General features: G+C 34.9%; 1 protein-coding gene across 4 annotated transcripts in view; it reads right to left on the bottom strand.

Annotated features, from left to right (window-relative positions):
• Positions 1 to 20,012, bottom strand: part of LOC129239599 (rho-associated protein kinase 1) — a 42,443-nt gene extending 22,431 nt beyond the window's left edge. For 2 of the 4 annotated variants that reach the window (XM_054875216.1, XM_054875217.1), the window contains exon 1: positions 19,270 to 20,012. In XM_054875216.1, coding sequence (XP_054731191.1) covers positions 19,270 to 19,298 — 29 coding nt within the window. In that variant the 5' untranslated portion in view covers positions 19,299 to 20,012. The remainder of the gene's footprint in view (positions 1 to 19,269) is intronic. The other 2 variants (XM_054875218.1, XM_054875220.1) reach the window with 1 other exon arrangement.
• Between the last annotated feature and the right edge of the window lie 683 nt (positions 20,013 to 20,695).

Here is a 20,695-nt window from a genome sequence, read left to right as displayed (position 1 = left end):
GGAGTGAATTGTTGCTGTTCCACGCTCTTTTACCCCGCTTCCCAACGCCAGATAGTTTTTTTATGAGAAGCTTTTTCATGGCAGAAATACAATCCGAGGATTGCCGAGAGGCCACTGCTATTATACAATTAAAAAAATAGGATTGCGAACCTTCTAACGAATGGTACTCACACACAAACCATTCGGATACGATTGTCGCTTTAATTTATATTAATATTCATCCTGAGAAGTTTTGATTGTCTCTGGGTTATACGCATAAAAACTCTTTTAGGAAAAAATCTAACAAAACAGTCTAACGGAATGAAATCGCAGTTCCAAGAAGACTGATAATACATTAACCCAATTTAGAGCGGAAAAGATCAATTGTTGTAAGACATTGTGCGCAATCTTGCTGCACCCAAAAATCGTTCAACTTTATCTGTTCAATTTCGGTTCACAAAAAATTGGAAATCATGACTTTGCAATCGAGCTTCAGCAATCGCAATATACGTAAAATCCATTAATCTAAAAACTACACAAATCTGTCACTCTCTGTGGGAGAGCTTTTCGACCAGTTACCGAATCTCCACATTGATATTCCTAATCGAGACATCTCGGGGAACGACTTAATTACCTACGCTTATTTGCCGGAGCAGCTTCTTCTACCTAGAAATTGGGCCGGATATCCGTGAATTGTCCGGTGGTGAATAGTAGCCACGATCACCCTACGAAACTCTACGCTTTCATTTTCCAGTCTGATTGATTTTGCGAACGCCAGTGTAAGTGTATTTTACTCTTTGCTGTGCAGTTCTTTGGATTGATAGATTTATTGGAGATTTGCACTTCGACCTCATGGTCTTTTGTGTCCGAGTAGTTCTTTAGCCGTATGGGATTGTGTAGTGTACTTGTTGATATGAGGAGCATTTTACTTAGCATCTTGTGGCCAGACTCCTGGCCCTCTTCAATTTTATTTTAGAAAATTTTGCTCAGTTTTCAGTAAAAACATTAAGTTTGGTAAAGAAAACATAGGGTTTAGTTTCAGTAACGAAGTACCTTCTGACAACAAACAAAAATTTCTCAAGTTATGGATAGATATCAGCATTTGAAGTTCTATATTCCAAATTGTGAAGGACTTTGTCTACTTGAAGCATCAATTCTTGAAGACCTACTATCAACTACGTATGTCTACTTTAAGTAAAACTCTTGCCAACAGGTGACCCTTTGAGCCTTGGTTTCAGCCTAAATTGACAAACGAATGTAGAGCTGAATAAGAAAAAGAAAAAAATATGGTCACGGTTATTCACCTGAACCCAATGGAATAGTATAGATGTATATTTATTAGAAAATATTTATTTCAAATTTCATCCGTCAGTTGAAGTTACAAAAACACTAATATATGATGATAATGCTGAATCGAACCGCATATTTACATACATATAGGGGTTTTCAGTAAGAGCGTTTCAACTTTTGAACTTTTTTGAATAAAACACAAACGGTTTGACTTTTTTAACTAATTTTTTTTTACTATTGAGTTTGAACATATACATTTAAGTATGAAATTCGATTTCTTTTGCATGACCACCGCGTGCACGTTTTACGAAGTCCAATCGTTGAACCCAATTTTCGACCACTCTTTTGCATAAATCGGCCGAAATTCCAGCAATTTCGCGTTCAATATTGGCTCTGAGCTCACAAATCGTCGCCGGCTTGTTACTGTAGACCAATGACTTCACATAACCCCAAAACGGGACGGCTTGTTAAATGGACCGTAAAATGGCCGTAATGCTCTTAAAGTAGCAGCAACAGAACGATTATTTTCATAAAAAATTTGCACGATTTGCAATCGTTGCTCAAGTGTGTAGTGTTCCATGATGAAATGTATACTAATGAAGTTTACAAATGACAAGCGAAAAATAAAAAATATTGCGTCGTTCGCCCTCCCTATCGGAAAAAAGTTGAAGCGCACCAATTGAAAACCCCTATACATCATATGTATGTACAGCTATGGGCAGAGAAATAGCGCATACAAATTGTTATTTCTTAGAAGATTCGTACACATTTGTATGAAAATGTCATGTTCTAAACCACTTCTCTCTAATTTCGGACAATAACTTTTTAACTTAACTTTTATTTTTGCCACGATTCAGTCGAAATGCATATTATTGCATTGGACAACGAAATAGCGCAGTTCTATTTCAATCATTAGTTAAGATGGTTAAAGCCAATTTTTTTCGCAAATTCTTGTTTTGTTTCCAATTTTTGGAACTCCTTATAATTGAAGATACTGGACTCTGAACTATTTTGGCTTTTTTTTTTGTTTTGAAAACAATTTGTGCAAAAATAACTGTTTTTCAAGGTCAGCCAGTAAAAATGAACATCATTACTATTTTTTGTGGAGAAGTGCGCTATTTCCCTGTCCATAGCTGCTAACTAATTAAAGTAAAGTATTTCGGAAAACCTTACAAAATATGCAAAACTTTTATAAACTTCAATTAATTACTTACAAGTACCTCTCGCTACCACAACGCCATTAAATAAATATTAGCATACATACATACATATGTACAGCAGATAAACAATATTTAAAAAAAAGTGTAAACATTGGCAGACACAATGCAATGAAAGTGTAGCTGAGTGAACGAGAGAACGAACGTACGAGGGAACGGTGAGTACCGAGAATTCGTTAGTTGTACAAGAACTAAATAGGAAGAAAGCCGGAAGAATTCAGTGATAAAGAGAAAAGAGAACAGCGGCCATATCGGGATAAACAATGAATCATTTTTATTTCGTAGCGCAATTCATAAAAAAACTTATGCAGTACACAGAAGAAACTTTCCTTGGCAGATCTTTTTTATAGACGTCGTTAATTGTTGTTTACTGTATTGAATTAAGCGGGGAAGTGTTTGTAACCTATGTCTGCATGCATGTATGTATGTATATACATACATAGATATCTGTTTATGCGGTGTGTGGCAATTCCTTTTTTAAGTGACCACTAATTTGAGGTGTGCTTTAAGGAATTTGAGAAGCAGCAGAAACATCACTTTTTTTAATAGAATTTTTAATTTTCATGTTTTTAGAAGGACAACCGTCAATTGGTTTGAATGAATGTAAATAAATTCTCAATAGTAAAAATAAAAATTATTAAAGAACAGTTACACGAAATATGACGTATGCAAAAACTAGGCCAACCGGAAACAATTTTAATTTTAGACCTCCGTCAATAATATCGATTACACAAAGTTGTAAGCTTCTTGCAACACTATAATGTATGTAATTACTAATACAGGTTGCCCCATATAATGTGTGTTTTTTTTTTTTTAAATATATCTGTTATTTTGACGGTAACAGATCCCGCTGGAATTCTTGTCATAAAGTCAGTATCTTATATCCGCAAAATGAAATGACTTGCTTTATGGTCAGAAATATTGCCCAAATAGGGCGTTTATTTTAAAGAGGAAGTCAAAATGATCTTTTCTGAAGAAGCGGCTATGTTATTAAGCAAAACTGCCACATCCGGGAACCGAAAAACCCGCGAATAGCCAATACATCCTCAGAGAGTGACAATTTTGGAGCGGTGGCATTATAGACCCATTTTTCTTTGAAAATACTGCTGGAAATGACATTTCGGTTAACATTGAGCGGTGGTATGATAAATGATTTTTTTTTTGTTTTGCCGGAAATTAAAGACATGGACTTGTACGATCTTTGCTTTCAGCAGGAGGACGCATCATGCCAGGTAGCTCATCAATTGATATTTTTGCGCGCCAAGTTCGGTAATCAGCCGTCTCGGTGATGCCAAGTGAGCACTTCAGAGCTGTAATTTAAGGCCATTCGACTTTTTTTGTGAGGTGCCATGAAAAACCGATGTTATGTGAATAATCAATTAAGGATTCAGATTTTTAGGCCGAATATCGAGTTAGATATTTGTGAGATAGCGCCAGAAATTATCAACAAGGTCTTGGAAAGCTGGTTTAACAGAATGCGCTACTGTGAGCCACCCAACGCAATCATATTCCATAAATAATTGGAATGTTTGCTCCTTGAAATAAACCAACAATATACGAAATATTTATTTTTATTCATTTTTTTTTTAATTTTCAAAAATAAACCACTATATGGACCACCTAGCATGTCTACTTTTGTGCCTTCAAACTACAAGAATTGGTTCTTTGCTTCTCTTTGAAAGAAACTAGTGCAGAAACACTTTGACGGTAAGACGATTAGGATTGAAGGTTGAAAACCGAAGTACTCTAGAGAACCATTTTTTGTATGCTTATTTATAGTGTTGAATCTAAGCCGATGGTACGGAGAAAGGTTAACCGAATGAAGTATCTACGAGTCTCCCATTTTATATTTTTTACGATGAGTACTACATACAGCAGTTGAAATATGTATATTCTTTTCTTAATTTCAAATTATATATATATTTTATATATGCAGAAACGTGACAGATATAGCAGGTCTATAATATATGAATGATAACTGATATTTTCCAAATGTTCTCACGTCGATTCTTTATTTTCGCGAAATGATCTAATGCACAATTGCGACTCTAACTCGATAAATTTGCGTCGAACATTTTAAAAGCCTCAATTATTTATTATTATAATTGGCGCGTACACCCTTTCTGGGTGTTTGGCCGAGCTCCTCCGCCTATTTGTGGTGTGCGTCTTGATATTGTTCCACAATTGGAGGGACCTACAGTTTCAAGCCGACTCCGAACGGCAGATATTTTTATGAGGAGCTTTTTCATAGCAGAAATACAATCGGAGGTTTGCCATTGCCTGCCGAGGGGCGACCGCTATTAGAAAAATGTTTTTCTTAATTTTGGTGTTTCACCGAGATTCGAACCTACATACGTTCTCTCTGTGAATTCCGAATGGTAGTCACGCACCAACCCATTCAGAAACTATAAATCCATCTGAGAGACCGAGAAATGTGAATGTGTGAAAATAGTCGGAATAGTAGGAAGGTTAAATATTTCTAAACTTCATGCGACAACTTGTAGTATACATGCATATATATTAACCGCTCACAACAGCATTGATGATAAGTATGCAAATATGTATGTATGTGTATACAATAAGACACTACCCAAGATGCCATGCCACACTCTCGTACCACCTCCGTACCCCATAACCTCCATATAATAAAACTTTTTTGACATGCACACACATTCAAGCGAAATTTACTTAAACAAGAAAAAATTTCGCCTATGAATATCACTTCCGGCAATGTCAACGTAAGCGTCAACGGAAAGCAAACAAAAGCCAATAATAAAAGTAGAACAAGAACAGCCAGACAGACAGTCATTCGGTTTGCCACCACCAAAGCATAATAAACTGTTGCATTTCGTAGATTTTTATACACACAACTATATGTAAATTATGTGAGTACAGTTACGGATATATTAATAAATCCGTAGAAGTAGTAAACTTGCATTTAAAGAGTTAAAGGGTATTTCGAAAGACGCACCTAGATGTTATAAAATAAAACATGTACAAAGTAAATTATTTTAGGTTGCACTATTTTTATTCAAAATTATATGTGAAAAATGACATCTTTTAAATGTCCACCATGAGTACGTCTACAGGTAAAATCCTGTTGAGAACGTCGAGATATCGACGTTGAATGTTGTTCAGCAACACTTTGCGCTACAGCATCAATATTCTCAACAGAACGTCCAGTTTTTGGTCTGCCAGTGCCTTTTACTATCCTCGACAGAACCGATTTCTTGAAATTTTTTAACCAACTTTTGAATTGTCGATTTAAGTGCGGAACAGAATTGCAGCGTGACAGCGGATAACGGGTTGACGGGTGGTGATCAGCTGATCCACTTACTTCGGAAAATTCGGTCGGTTAAACACAATTGTGACGGCCTGGTTACAAAAACTTAATTTTGTAGTGAAATCTTTTAATTTGCTATATTTCTGAAGTAACTCATTGAAGTTCATTGTTACAAAAAAACAACTTCTTTCTAAATTATTGATATAATAAATGGCAGGGTTTTTTGTGCAAATCTCGAATATTATTTGTTGATTATTTGCCTGCTGTGGCTTGGAAATAAACAAATTGTCATCAAGTAATCAGAAAAGCAACGCTGAGTCTTCAAAATAGAAATAAAGCTAATTATTTTGGCGCCGTGAAATTAAACGTTGGCAAAAAATCCGTCCCCGCCGCAATGCTGTGCATTTTCATGCTATTAAATTGTTCTAATTTTGATAGCGGACAACGGGTTGACGGGTACATTTTATATACTTTTAATAGAATTTTTAAGTATTCTTTTTGAAGTCACAAACTGCATAGGCTTTGTAAAAATGGTTGCCCAAATATAGTGAAACTGAAATATACCGAATTTTAAGAAAATTTCCTCAAGTTGCAAGGAGAAAATTCTGGTTTTACACATAACGAAAAACGAAATTATATTTTTTTAAGGACGATTGGTGTATGGAATGCTCAATTATAGATTCATCTTAAAATACTCGACTATATCCAAACTAATTGAGTGTATTTTGTGTGACAAATTGTCTTTTGCAATCAAATCATACATCAGTATTAGATTGTTTAGGTTTTCACTTCTTAGAATTGATTAAAACGTGTTTAACGTATAGATGTTCTGTGGGAACTATTGATGATTACTTCAGGTGTTCCCCAGGGGAGCATTTAGGACCTCCATTATTTGTCCTTTTTATCAATGCCATTAGCAATTGTTTCACTTTTTCAAATTATTTGCTTCATGCCGACGATCTGAAGGTTTCTAGAATTGTCAAGTCTTCAAAAGTCCTTCCCTACCTGACCTTTCCAACGCAAAGTAGGCCTTCCTTTTCATTTGTTACCACCAGCTAGTGTATCGAATATTTTCAGAGCTGGAACATTCGCATTCAATCTGACGATATGACCTAGCCGCTGGAGCTTTATTCGCTACTAAAGTCTATGTCACCTCACTATTCCATAGTCTACTATATTCATCGTCGCCAATGTGTCTATTGCAGCATCTTTCTTTTCGAAGTCTCAAAGGCACGCCTCTTCGAATGCTGTTATAGTTCAAATTTCTGCGCAATAGGGCGAGCATGATGAGCAACTTTACTACTCAATTGCCGTATTAGTCCAAAATAGCTGTTGTTGGCAAGAAAGATGCTCCGTTGGATTCCAAAGCATTGTTATCGGTGCTAATGCTGGTTCCTAAATATATGAAGTCTCTTAATACTTATAGTCTGAAATTATAACTGTTAACAGCGACTCAGATGTAAGGGCGCGAGTGCGCTAACTGCTTGTTTGATGACAGGTGGTACTTCGTTCACGATCAAACCCAGCTTCGAAAAGACAGAACCAACGGCGTGGTTGTTAAGGCGAATGATGTCAATATCATCGGCATACATCAGCAATTGCAAGCAATAAATGGTGCATAAGCGATTAAGTTCTGCGGCTCACACGATCCTCTCCAACATCAGGTTAAAGAAGTCAAACGACAGCTCCAGGAATTCCTTCCCAATTCAGACGTAGTTGCTGGCATTGCTCAACGTCATTAGTGTATCATTTACTTATGATAGGCCTCTTTTCGCTACTACTCTGCTCGGCTTACTTGACGAAAAATTTGCATGTGAAAGCAAAAACAAAGTTATTGAGCAAAATTTATTGCTAGCGGGTATGGTTATACTTCATAAAACTGGTATAACTCACTATTTTACAAACAAATGTAATTTTAGGCAGTTCTATTCCAGCGCTGCCAAGATATGTTTATTTATACCTGCTTCATCTATTCGCCAATTCCTAACGCTTGGCGAAAAGAAGAGGCGTAATACAATATTATATAATTACCGGTCTGAGTCTTTGAAATATTTACTTTCTTTAACGGGAAAACTTGAAAAATAAAATTTGTAAGCAACGTAACGATTTATAGAATACCTCGGCAAATATACCGCGTTTTCTAATTCAGTAAGACAGCTCATAACACTGTGCGACAATTTTGGGGTCATCAAAATCAAACCACACCGGACCTTTTTTTTCTGAAAATATACCTATTCAATAGCAAAACCCTCGCTGGGTTTTTAAAAGTTAGCTCGATTTTTTTTTTATTGCGTTTTGAAGTTTTCTATTTTCATGAGATTTTGGAGTTTTACCTGTACGCTAAATTTGACTTATAAATCGACCTTTGTTTGATTTAATCGATTTATTTTGTCATAGCTTGATGCAGAAATTTCGTACATGTACAAATAAACTTATTTTAAGAAGAACCTATATCTCAATACGCAATTTTGAATACCAAAATTTCGAAAAATTGTATGTTTTTACCATTTTTTACTGTAATTATGAAAATAATTAAATTTGCTCACTATTTCTTCTAGCAAAAATGTTGCAAAATGTACTAAAAAAGTCATTTATAAGATAAAAATATAAAACTGAACTTTAAGTTTGTTATTTTCTAAAAAAATAAATTTTTAACAAGATTTTTCTTCATAAAAATAATTTTTTTATACTCTGCTTTAAATTTTTTTTAAATATCTAAAAACTCTGTAGGTAAAAATATTAAATAGATTAAGTAAAAAGAATATAGACTTGAATTCTTATAATTTTTTTTTTTTATTAAAATAAAGAATTTTTACGTACTAAAACCTTAGAGACGAGCTCTTTTCGACAATGATTGAATTTCAACATCATCATTATCAGAGTAATCAGATTCATCAGTAAAGAATTCCATGCCTGTCTCTTCTTCTTCTACCTCATATTCTTTTTCCTCCTGGTTACTCCATTTTCTTTCATTTTCTTCCTGGTCGTATTGAAAAATATTTGCACAACTATAACAATTTTTTGAATCATGTTCTTCTGGATTGTGCCATAGCATTGTCATTCCAAAAGGCATTCTGCTTTGTTTTTTGTGCAACCAATTAACTAAACCAACATAACAAGCTCTACACACTATGTTTGGCGCCCAAGGTACATTCAAAATAACTTCACGATCAAAATATTGTCTGTATTCACTCGCTGGTGTGAAACGCCCACAACAATAGCAGAAAACGTTAATATTTGCAGGACAATTGTACATTTTTTATTTTCTTAATTCATAAAAAATTCACGTAAATGAAATTAGTAAATTCAAATATGTTAACAAAAACCGTATTGTTCACAAAATATTTAGCGCGTCAAATGTGTTTTAGGAGTTGTTATGCACGAACCTGATCTCGCAAGACTGCTGCGATCTTAGAACAGGTAAAATCGTTGGGAACAAATTTTGGAATTTCTAAAACAAACATTTCCTGATAAGACAGACTACAACCTTCTTTATACTTTTTATTTTGGAATGTGTGCTAGCCACTTTTCTATGTACTTAACAGGCTAAAAGTCTTGTGAGACCAATCTTGCTTTTCACTACTCACGATCACATTTTGTTACATCCAATATTCATTGGAAAACCGTATCTGGAAAAAATACTAGCAAAAATAGAAAAATCTGAAAATGTGTATAATGGGTGGTTACGTATAAAATTATTTTCATAATTACAGTAAAAAAGGGTAAAAACATACAATTTTTCGAAATTTTGGTATTCAAAATTGCGTATTGAGATATAGGTTCTTCTCAAAATAAGTTTATTTGTACATGTACGAAATTTCTGCATCAAGCTATGACAAAATAAATCGATTAAATCAAACAAAGGTCGATTTATAAGTCAAATTTAGCGTACAGGTAAAACTCCAAAATCTCATGAAAATAGAAAACTTCAAAACGCAATAAAAAAAAAAATCGAGCTAACTTTTAAAAACCCAGCGAGGGTTTTGCTATTAAATAGGTATATTTTCAGAAAAAAAAGGTCCGGTGCGGTTTGATTTTTGATGTCGCACTGTGTAACCTATAACCTAAACTTAGCCAAACTTGCCAAAGAACATGCGCACAGCAATTTTTTTGTATTCAGATTTTTATATCCCCAACTGTATAACAATAACTTTGGTTGGCGATGACAGCAAAAAAGTGTTGCTCATCAACTCTTCACAGCTGATAGTATTGTATGTGCGTACAGCCAGTACTTTGCTTTGATTTCCCGCAATTGTATTACAAGATGGCAATTTCTTAGCAGACTTTCAAGAAAACAAAAACTGACTTCTGGGGTTAGTAGCACGAAATTAACGTGAATGATTTATTATGCGCAGACACACATACATGGTGTATAGATTCATATAAGTATTTAAATATTTACATATAGCCTGCACAGAAAGTAACTAGTACTGCACTGGGTCGCTTCTGGTGGAGTTATAACTACAGTAGTTCAGTATGACTAGTAACATCTCAGTTAAAGTCATTTTTAATTTATGAAGGGTGTTTTTCACAATTTCTCTCGATTAAGATATCTGACAAGATTAGCTGTTCAAGTAAGCACATGTTTTGACTACTTCTGTCCCGTTGCGATCTGTTCTGTACTAATTGATCAGCGAAGCAATACGAACTTAACCTCGTATTCGAAGAAGACATTTTTATTTTAGTAGTGAGTGTGACCGAAGATCTAAATTTGTCAACACTACCTGGAAGATCTTTGCCAACACTCAGTGAAGATATTGAAAAAATTTGGTCATCGAAGGTTTGAAAATCAATTGTTCTAAATAAAACCAATATATACCTATATATATATAATTGGCGCGTACACCCTTTTTGGGTGTTTGGCCGAGCTCCTCCTCCTATTTGATGTTGTTCCACAAATGGAGGGACCTACAGTTTCAAGCCGACTCCGAACGGCAGATATTTTTTTATGAGGAGCTTTTTCATGGCAGAAATACACTCGGAGGTTTGCCATTGCCTGCCGAGGGGCGACCGCTATTAGAAACAACTTTTTCTTAATTTTTTGATCTTTCACCGAGATTCGAACCGACGCTCTCTCTATGAATTCCGAATGGTAGTCACGCACCAACCCATTCGGCCACGGCGGCCGCCCGATATTTTCTAAAAAAAGAAACAAGTAAATAAGCTAAATTACCGTATTTGAAATGAAAGCAATTTGCAGAAGACTATCGAGAACCCATTGCATGTCGGGTAGGCATATGAATTAATTTTTGTATACAATATGCAAACGTTTGCTCATTTTATTAATTTATTTGTGTCTTTTGTTTTTTTAGTTATACTCGTACACCTCTCACGCAAACCAGTTTGCTCAATTTCAATGCTAATAGTGTAATGTAACCCGAAGGGTATATAATGGATCATATGGAAACTAGTCGAAAATAGAAATCATAGCTAACGACATTGCCATGTGAAATAAAAAGCTATGAGTGAAAGAAAATATTTCATAAGAATTAAGACGGACTAGTGCCATACCAAAATGAACTAGTGATCAGCTGGTGTCCAAACAGTCCAATTTACTATATGTTATAAACACATAGAATCAAGTATGCCTGCTGACGCGTCCGACACATTTTCCAACAAATTTAATATTTTCAGTAATATTTGTCAAGTGCGAATGAATATGCGACTAGCATTTGAAAATGTGCCAAAAATCGGCTGCTGCAATCATTTTCAGCTGACACTCGTTGTTTTCCCATTTAGTTCATTTTTGTTGCTGGAAATTTTCACAAATCGCTTATTGTGAAATGAAAATTTAGTAGGTTAAATGTACTGTTCTTTGATGTTTTCTCGATTCTCTGGTTTTGTTATTTATGTATTTGTCGTCAGCTAAAATATGGTTGTGTGTAAAAATTCTTTTTTTCTCAATTTGCAAATATAAAAATTTTAGTTGCTGTTTTTAAGATGTTGAAAAATAGGTAGACGAGCGAGGAGTCGTGATGTAATACGTTAATGGCGCATATGTTTTAGAACACTCTGACATACCTATGTATGTACCTGACTTTCTCTAAAGAAATTTTGGGTGAGTGATCTAATAGAAGAATATTAAGATTAGCAATGGACATAAATATAAAATGTCATATTAACCCGTTTAGACCCAGATGCATCAATTGTGCTGAGCATATGGCAGACCAAATTAACCCTGCATGCCCACCGTGATTTTTTGTACGTTGTTACCAATGTTAGTCGATTCGACTAACATACTCAAAATATCGATGCTGCAGAACTACCTATGCTCATAATTTTTAAAAGTTACTGAAAAATTAAATTATTATTCCTTTCTTTATTCAAAAGTAAAACAACATTTTCAATTGTTTCTGTTTTTCATTTATTTTTATTATTATCACATTTTGTTACTCTTCAGTCTTAGATATCTTACTTAGGGTTACAAAAAAAAAAAAAATTAAAAATTAAAAAACCTTAAAATTAAAAAACATTTCACTGCCGATATAAAGTTAAAGAATTATTTTATATTATTTAAGCATAAAAAGAGTTCAAAATAAAAGTTTTGTACATTAGGCACAAGTCTCAACTTTTAGCTTGAAAGCTTAACATTTATTTATTGCTCAACACATGATGTTGAGAAAAAATTAAAAATAAATTAAAAAGAACATAAAAAGTAACAAGGCTTCCTGCCGTTATAAAGTTTAAGTAATTTCATTAAATATAAAGTTGATAAAAAATGTTAATTGTACATTAAAGTTTTGCACAATAGGCACAAATCTCGACCTTGTGCTCACCACATACATACATGTTTCATGCATTTTGAGCATACACTCTTCGTCATTCGGTGTTTTTGTAAGGACAGATAGAACAAATTTTTCATTTGTTTTTCTTTTTTGAGGGTACATTCTTAACACTTGCCTCCTCAACTGGCAGGGATAAAATATCTCGGATATTCTGCTGTAATTCCGAGTGCAGATTAGGATTCTTTAGGCGTTCTGCCATGTGCGGTTTAACTAGATCTGAATGAAGTTTTTTCATGAATTCCCGACGTGAAAGAGGTTTCGTTTTCGCGCTTAATGCGTTATGAACATACCTATATAACATAACTATTAACAAACGCGATATTAAGTATGCCATAGAACATGCACATTCGCCATCTCTTCGTTTTCCTTGAGCACGACATAACACTACACATTTGATCAAGAGAGGTCAAATGATTGTCTTTCATAACAGCGCTCAATATTAAGATACCAATCAGTGCTTCAAGTTCTGTTTTGTTCACCGGATTTTCAGTTGGAAAATCTCCATTCCTTTTTTCAATTTCGATGTTTGTGTAATGAACTATAATACTTAAAATTTCATCAGTGATAAATAATTTAAACACTTCAGCGCAATCCGTAACATTCTTTGCTGCTCCTGTTGGACCTTTATCATGATGCACTATGTTAATTGCATACCGACGCCGTTTTCCTTTAGTTGTCGCCCATTTATATTTATTTTTACCACGCAAAAATCTTTTGGAAAATGGTATTATATTATCCTGCGGCGCCTGAGGTGGTGGTTCTTCATTCCAGTCCTCCGAATTGTCCGAAGAATCATCCTCCGAAGAATTCATACCCTCTTCTAGTAAATTCGTTTCGAATTCGCTTTCGGAAATACTGAAATCCTCTTCATCCTCATCCGACATAGCCAAAATTTTTTCAATTTCTTCCTCACATATTTTAGTCGGCCTCATTTTCAATGCTAAAAAAGTTGCACTAAGCCCAATGTTAGTCGTTTCGACTACGCAGTTTCTACAAATACATACATACCACTTAAGCCAGCCAAACAACAAGTCCCTACTGATCAGGAGCACCTTTGCAACTGAATAAACTTTCTCAACGTTAAAAATGAAATTGATACAATGAGAGAAAAAGAAATTACAAATGTAAAAAGCAGTGATGTTAGTCGAAATGACTAACAGTGGGCATGCAGGGTTAACAAGACAATTATAGTTTAGGTTTATAAAAATATCTTATTGACCACGAATTCTAAAAGTTTCACAAGTTCTTGAGTCATGGGACTGAAAGAGTTAAGGAAATAGACAGTAAATTGACAATAGTTAGTCCGATCTAGTACTCTTGAACTGCAGTCTAGCCCTTTTGTGCGTGGTTTTTTTGTGTGCGCTTTTTTTGAGATTTTTTAATGGGCTTTTTTGTGTGACAATTTGTGTATACGCTTTCTTTGGACGATTTTTCTTTTGTAGGGTGTATGAAAATCTTATATTTATATCAGTTATTTGACAATTCTAATAGTTGCTGTTGTTCCAGTAGCATACACCCAACTGTCGTGGTAACGATATAAAATAGGTGGACAAATCTGTGGAGGTAATTCGTCTTTGATCGGATATAAATCCAGATCGTGTAATATGTAGCAGGCGTCCATTGAATCTGCCGCGTTATGAGCTACTAATAATGAGTGACTGAACCTCGGCAGCGCAAATATTCACTTTGTGAACGAAGTTTCCTTTTCCCCACTCTGAGTGCACTTATAATATTCTTATCCATTTAAAAATTAAAAAGTAATTCGTATCCTAATCACAATTCTAAAATTTAAATTGGCAATCGACAATTTAGAATTTGGTGCGTTAAAATCACATAACGTTGAAATCAGGCTGTTCTTGCATCTACGTAATTGATTATATTGAATTTCAGAGTGAGTATAAATCAAACGCTATCTTAATTTGGATTGGTCACAGTCGAAAATAGAATTTAAATTAGCTCAAAATTTCGCACCGAGTTATAAAAACTGGCAAAAATTAAGTATATATTATAATATCTTATAAAATAGTCGAATATGCAAATATTATTTTTTTTTGTTCGAAACGCTCAAAAAAACATACGAAATCGTTAAATCAATTACAATTTCCTCGCATGCCACTCAAACGTGGTTGAAACAACTCGTCGTTGAATGTTAGCAAATCAAAGTAAAATGTTGCAAGCGTTAAAGAGAGCAAAAATGTATACACCGAAGTATATTTGGGCATAACAACAACAATAATGTCTTGAAAAAAGGGTGTGTTTGTAAATTAAAAGATGAAATGAAACTAAAGGCGAAAATTTGCTTACTAACTTCTTTACATAATTTTTGCGTATAAATAATAGAAATGTTGTTATAAAATAAAAATATGACAAAAAAAAAACAAAAAAAATGCCATAAAAAGAACGAAACAATACAGCAAAGCCAAAATTCTGTCATATAGAGTGACACAAAAATAAATAATTTATCAATAACTTCTCGTAAGGTGTGATTTCATCACCGCCAATCGCCGATCATACACTCGTAATAAAAGTAAAAAAATAATGTTGTTGTAATGTTGTTGCCACTGTGCAAATACTTATATTGAATTGAAATGAAGTGTAGTGAATTGTTGAGATGTGATGTTGTTGTACTGCATGTATGTTCATTGCCAGGACAGTTATCAGTGAGAAAACATGCGCAAACACGAGGCATTAAAAGGTAAGGCGTACACACATATGTACATACATATGAGCGCACAAACAAATAAAAGAACAACGTAACTAATAGTAAATAGAGACGCCAATTGAAATTGAACAAATTTCAAAAGCATGAAAAAAATTGAGAATGAATGGGAGGGGGAAAAAATCGTTAAAATCTATCATTTTTGGTGCTGCTGATGGCGATAAATTGGCGACAGCCATAGGTGACAATAACAACATCACCAAAAACATGACGAAATCACTGTGAAAAATAGAAAATAGAGAAATAGAACTAGCTGCAAAAAAATTAAATAAAGACTTTATGAAATACTCATAACTATAATTGCTACGTACAAACGATCGACGCAGTGAGCAATTGAAATATGAAAAAAGACATTTGGAGAATAACGACATTATTATTTGTAAGAAAATAAAAAAAGGTAAGCAAAAGTATGTGCACACAGTGGTGGAAAAAATTATAGCAACGCCACATTCTTTTATATAATTTGTTAAGCAGGAAAAACCAATTTTCATATGCACCCAATAAGCGATTATATTCTATTTAGAGGGTACAAATTTTTCATAAGTTGTATGCAATTTTGATACACAAGAACAGTATGGCTCCATAATAAAGTTGATATTCAGCGAGACATACTCAGATAGATATTATATAATATATATGTATTTAAAATGATTTTTCCAATGCAAATTATAGCGATTTACTGTAAAAATATTATACTGTAATACTGTAAAGCTTAAACATTTTTCATTTCGCGTAACACAACCAGAGCTAGCATATTTTTTGTCTAACTAAAATCTTCCTTACTTCTCAAAATAACATTAACTTAATAATTCCTCTCTAAGTCAATATAAACCTGTTTTCTTGCTAAACATATGGAATAATTCAAATTCAAATTCACCCACAAATACTAACGAATACACATACAAATATTGTATAAATAAAGAGTTTTTCTTTATAGCAAAAAAAAAATTTTAATATTTTTAATTTGTCACTCTCTCTCAGTATGAATTCGTTTCTTGTGATTATCTTGGTTATTATCTTAACCCATATAAAATAGATCCACAACCATAGTAGTCGGCTGATTTATTTATGTAGATCATTATTACTTCTCGCCTTTCAATGAAGTGAAAAGCGAGAGCTTATGGCGCCCGCCATATGGGAATGGGTTGGTGCGTAACTACTAATTGGTAGGGCTCGGTTTGAAACCTACAATGGAGATGAAACACGAAAATAATAGAAAAGGGTTTTTCTAATAGCGGCCGTCCCTAGACAGACAGTGAAAGAGAAACCTTTGTCATAAGAAATCATCTGTCGCCTGGAGGCGCTTAAAACTGTAGGTCCATTTCCTGAAGAATTCCAAGACGCACACCATAAATTGGAGGAGGAATTCTACCAAACATCTAACGAAGGTGTACGCTCTAATTACACATACATATATGGTCATTAAAATAGGCACGCTGCCTTTATCTATCGATTTCCTTGCACCGCACGGAAAATTGAAAGCTTTTACTGAAATTTCGCTTTTTTTTACAAAAGGCATCACTGCTTCATTGTGACTTTAAATGACCCGATTCGATTATTTTCGTAAAATGTAATTTTGCGCGGTCACTAAAATAGGTACTTTGGGATAAATGTTGCATTTTAACTAATTATGTGAAAAATATGTAATGTAACGTAATGTGGCCCAGAGGGTATGAAAGAATGGTATAACATACTTTGGAGCAATGAAACAAAAATATATATTATTTATTTGGAAATGATACTGGGTGAAATGTTAGACATCATAAAAGGCAAGAGTTCTCACTACGATGTACAAAAAAAAACACTCAAGCACGGTGGAGGCAACGTAATGATTTGTGGATGCTTCTCTTGGTATGGAGGAGGACCTGTTAATCTCATAACCAATAAAGTGGACAAATTTATTTACAAGGACATACTTCAAGAAATGCTGCTACCATTTGTTGAGGTGAATATGCCATTTCGGTGGTTTTTATGTAGATAATGACCCAAAAACACTTCTCAATATTAGTCCGTGAATAGTTGTTATAAAATAATGTTAAAATTATGGATTGGCCAAACCAGTCACCCTTCCTAAGCACCATTGAAAAAGTTTGGAGAGATTTAAAGAAGCGAATTAGTAAAGAAACATTCAAATATAAGATGGATTTATGGCGCAAAATTATGATACTCCAAAGAATTTATTTATGGTATTCCACTCCCGTAGAAACTAGCCTTAGGAACGAAGACAAGAGTACATAATGTGCTAAATAGCTAGAGCACAGGACATATTGAAAATTTGTTTGTTTCTTATTTAATTTCAACAATTTTCTTATGGAAAAAGAATTAATTTTGCTACACAAGCCATTTAAATCCAAAATTTAAAAAAAGCTCAACAAAACAATATACGAGGGGGTTCAATAAGTATCCCTGTTAGAAATGAAGACACCATTTTTTCAAATTTATTTTTTTTTTCAACATAGTCTCCTTTTTTAACCCCTCAAAAAATAGGATTTGTCAAACTCTCCAAAATACGACTCTGTGTCGGCGATGACTCAATCGTTTTAACTAAATTTTTTTCCCGTGAGCCATTGTGAGCCATTTCTTCATGTTAGGGAACAAGAAAAAGTCACAGGGAGCCAGATCGGGTGAATACGGGGGATGTGGCAGCAATTTATAACGCAATTCATGCAATTTGGCGGCGGCAACTCCGGATGAAAGTGCTAATGCGTTATCGTGGCGAAACAGCACCTTCTTTTTCACCAAATGCGTCCGTTAATTTTTTGTGAAAGCGGTCCAATAACTCACTGTAGTATTTTCCAGTAATCGTTCTTCCTTTTTTTTTAAATTCATGAGGATGACGTCGTTCGAATCCCAAAAATCCGGCCGATGGGACTGTCTCCGCCGTCTTTGGAGCAGATTCACCGGGAGAAATCCATTGTTTTTATTGTTGCTTTATTTCTATTGCTAACTCAACGCAAAAATTCCTTCGGATCTCGCTTAAATTGCTCCAAGCACTGCTTCGAAATTAACAGCCGCATCCGCTTGTTGTCGCTTGTGAGCAATCGCAGCACCCATCAGACCGACAATTTTTTCATCGCCAACTTATCTGGTAAAATATTAATTGCCGTTCAGGTCGGCAGACCTGTTACTTCGCACACTTTCGTTCGTCGACTTTTTGAATGATTTCCTCGGTACCCACGTCTACCGAGCATCCTGATCGCTCTTCATCAAAAACGGATGTTCGCCCACGTTTAATATCGTTCAGCCAGTATCTAATTGTGGACATAGATGGTGAAGCGTCCCCATAAACAGCATCCAACTTTGCCGTTATCTCCTCAAATTTTTCCCATCCAAAAACAAAAAGGGAATTACCGAACGATACTGATATTTTTCCATCTTAGCGAAAATCACGAAACACGTCTTACTCGAACCGCTGTGAAATCCAAATTAACCTATCAGTCTGAAATTTATTTTGCCGTCGTTATATAGATGAGAGCTCATGATGCTAAGACCAACTTCCCTCAGGAACGCACTCTGTCATCAAACACGGGCACTTATTGAACCGCCCTCGTAAACAAAAAATATCGAGCATTCGTATATAAAACAAAAGCCAGTGCTTTCGAGTTCATAGAAGAGGTGCAATGAAATGCTGCATATACTGCAGCAAATTAAAAAAAAAAAAAACAAGTACAACAAAACAAAGTAGTCATATCCACACTGTTTAATTTACTATTGTTCAAAATTTCCACTCTCAGTTTCGTTGAAAGTGATAACTCCCGCATGACTAGGGTGTGCCAATTGATAATTCAAGCCCAAATTTGAAAATTATCTCAAGGCCGCAATTAAAATGCCAATGTGGCTCGCGTATAAAATGCATGCAAAACATTCCAACAAATATATACACTTTTATACACTTATAGTGTACTCGTATGTACATATATTTTCAAATATTTTGTCGTTCCAGAAAAGCGCAAATAATTTATTGGTTTTATCCGAAAATAGCAACAAGAAAATTACCGCTCGTAATGGCTGGCGTTGGCAAACATTATTATTATTATTATTGCTCGCGAAAAGTATTCAGCAGCAGCACCAGCCAGCACATAGGCATTTGATTTTCCGTTTATTGTTTTTTTTTAAATGGTTTTGTTTGTGTTTTTACTTATTTCAAGCACACAATGATTATTTTGTGTGCGGCATTTTAATCACGCAAATGTAGTTAATTATTCGTTTGTTTTCAGTACGATGGATAAATAAATGAACGCCTCAGCGCCACACAGCGCCCAACGTGTCTCTTGGCTGGACCTGATTTAGGGCGAATATGAGGCGCGTGCTTTAGCAGTTGTTGCTTTTTTTTGCTTTGTTTTGTTTCTTTTTCACGAAACTTTTGCCGCGTATACACCATTACACGCGATCACGCAGTGGTTTGCATAATTTTATATTTATATTTATATTTTACTTTTAATTAATTTCAATTTGAACGACTTTGCACGCACGTACAACCGCGAAACGCACAAAATCGGGCAGCAGTTTTCGTTTTTCGTATTTCACCATTCTATGACTATGGACCGACTAAGAAGTGTGAGTAATGAAAGTGTGTCGTTAAAACACTTGAAATTAATATGGACTTTGATTATCATTATTTTCGTGCACTACCGGTAAGTAAAGAAAGCCGCGCGCGCATGCCCAAATTCGTTAGCTACGATCGATCTGTCGATCGACCAACAGACCGATCAGCAACCGATCGAACGTTCAACACTTGAAACAATATAATGACTTAGTGAGGTCCACAAGCATTTTGCTGCATATTCGAGCCGCCAAAAGATACCTATCTCAGTATTTGCGCTCACCCAACGTCAAAGAGCGCAAATTTGTCAATTGCTTGCGTAGCTTCTAATTTTTACAACCATAGCATTTTTAAATTTTTGGATTTTTTTATTTATTTTTTTTGTTGTTTTAATACACTTTTGCTATGACTGAGACGAGGATTATTTTCTTGTTTTCTTTTGCTTTGCAATAACGAAAATGGCGAAATTTATTAAAAGGCAAAGAGTGTCGCGAACGCAATCGCATTGCAAACGCCGCGCGTTTCGTTGGAGCGCATTTTTCGCGCTTATTTTTCTGATCGTTGCATTTTTGTTACATTTGTTGTTTTTTTTCTTTTTGCTTTGGGTGCCAAGTGTCGGCTATCAATGGCCGGTAGTCGCGGTGGTGGCCATTGCCCAACAGCGTTTGATTGGTCCCGCTGCTCATTTGCGCTCACACGCTTGTCACCAAACGCACAGGTTCATGCTGTTGACTGGCCGCAACCACAGCGGCATAGAGTGCTACGTCAGTCCAATGCCTGTCCAAAGTAGTAGCTCGCGTCAGCAACTTTTGCCTTTGATTTTGATTTGTGTTTATTTTATAAATTTGGTTTTTATTTTGGTTTTTGAGAATTTGTTCG

This window comes from Anastrepha obliqua, chromosome 2, assembly GCF_027943255.1.
Source record: "Anastrepha obliqua isolate idAnaObli1 chromosome 2, idAnaObli1_1.0, whole genome shotgun sequence".
NCBI lineage: Eukaryota > Metazoa > Arthropoda > Insecta > Diptera > Tephritidae > Anastrepha > Anastrepha obliqua.
The sequence above is the reverse complement of the archived record's forward strand: the minus strand, read 5'-3'. Positions and strand labels throughout refer to the sequence as shown.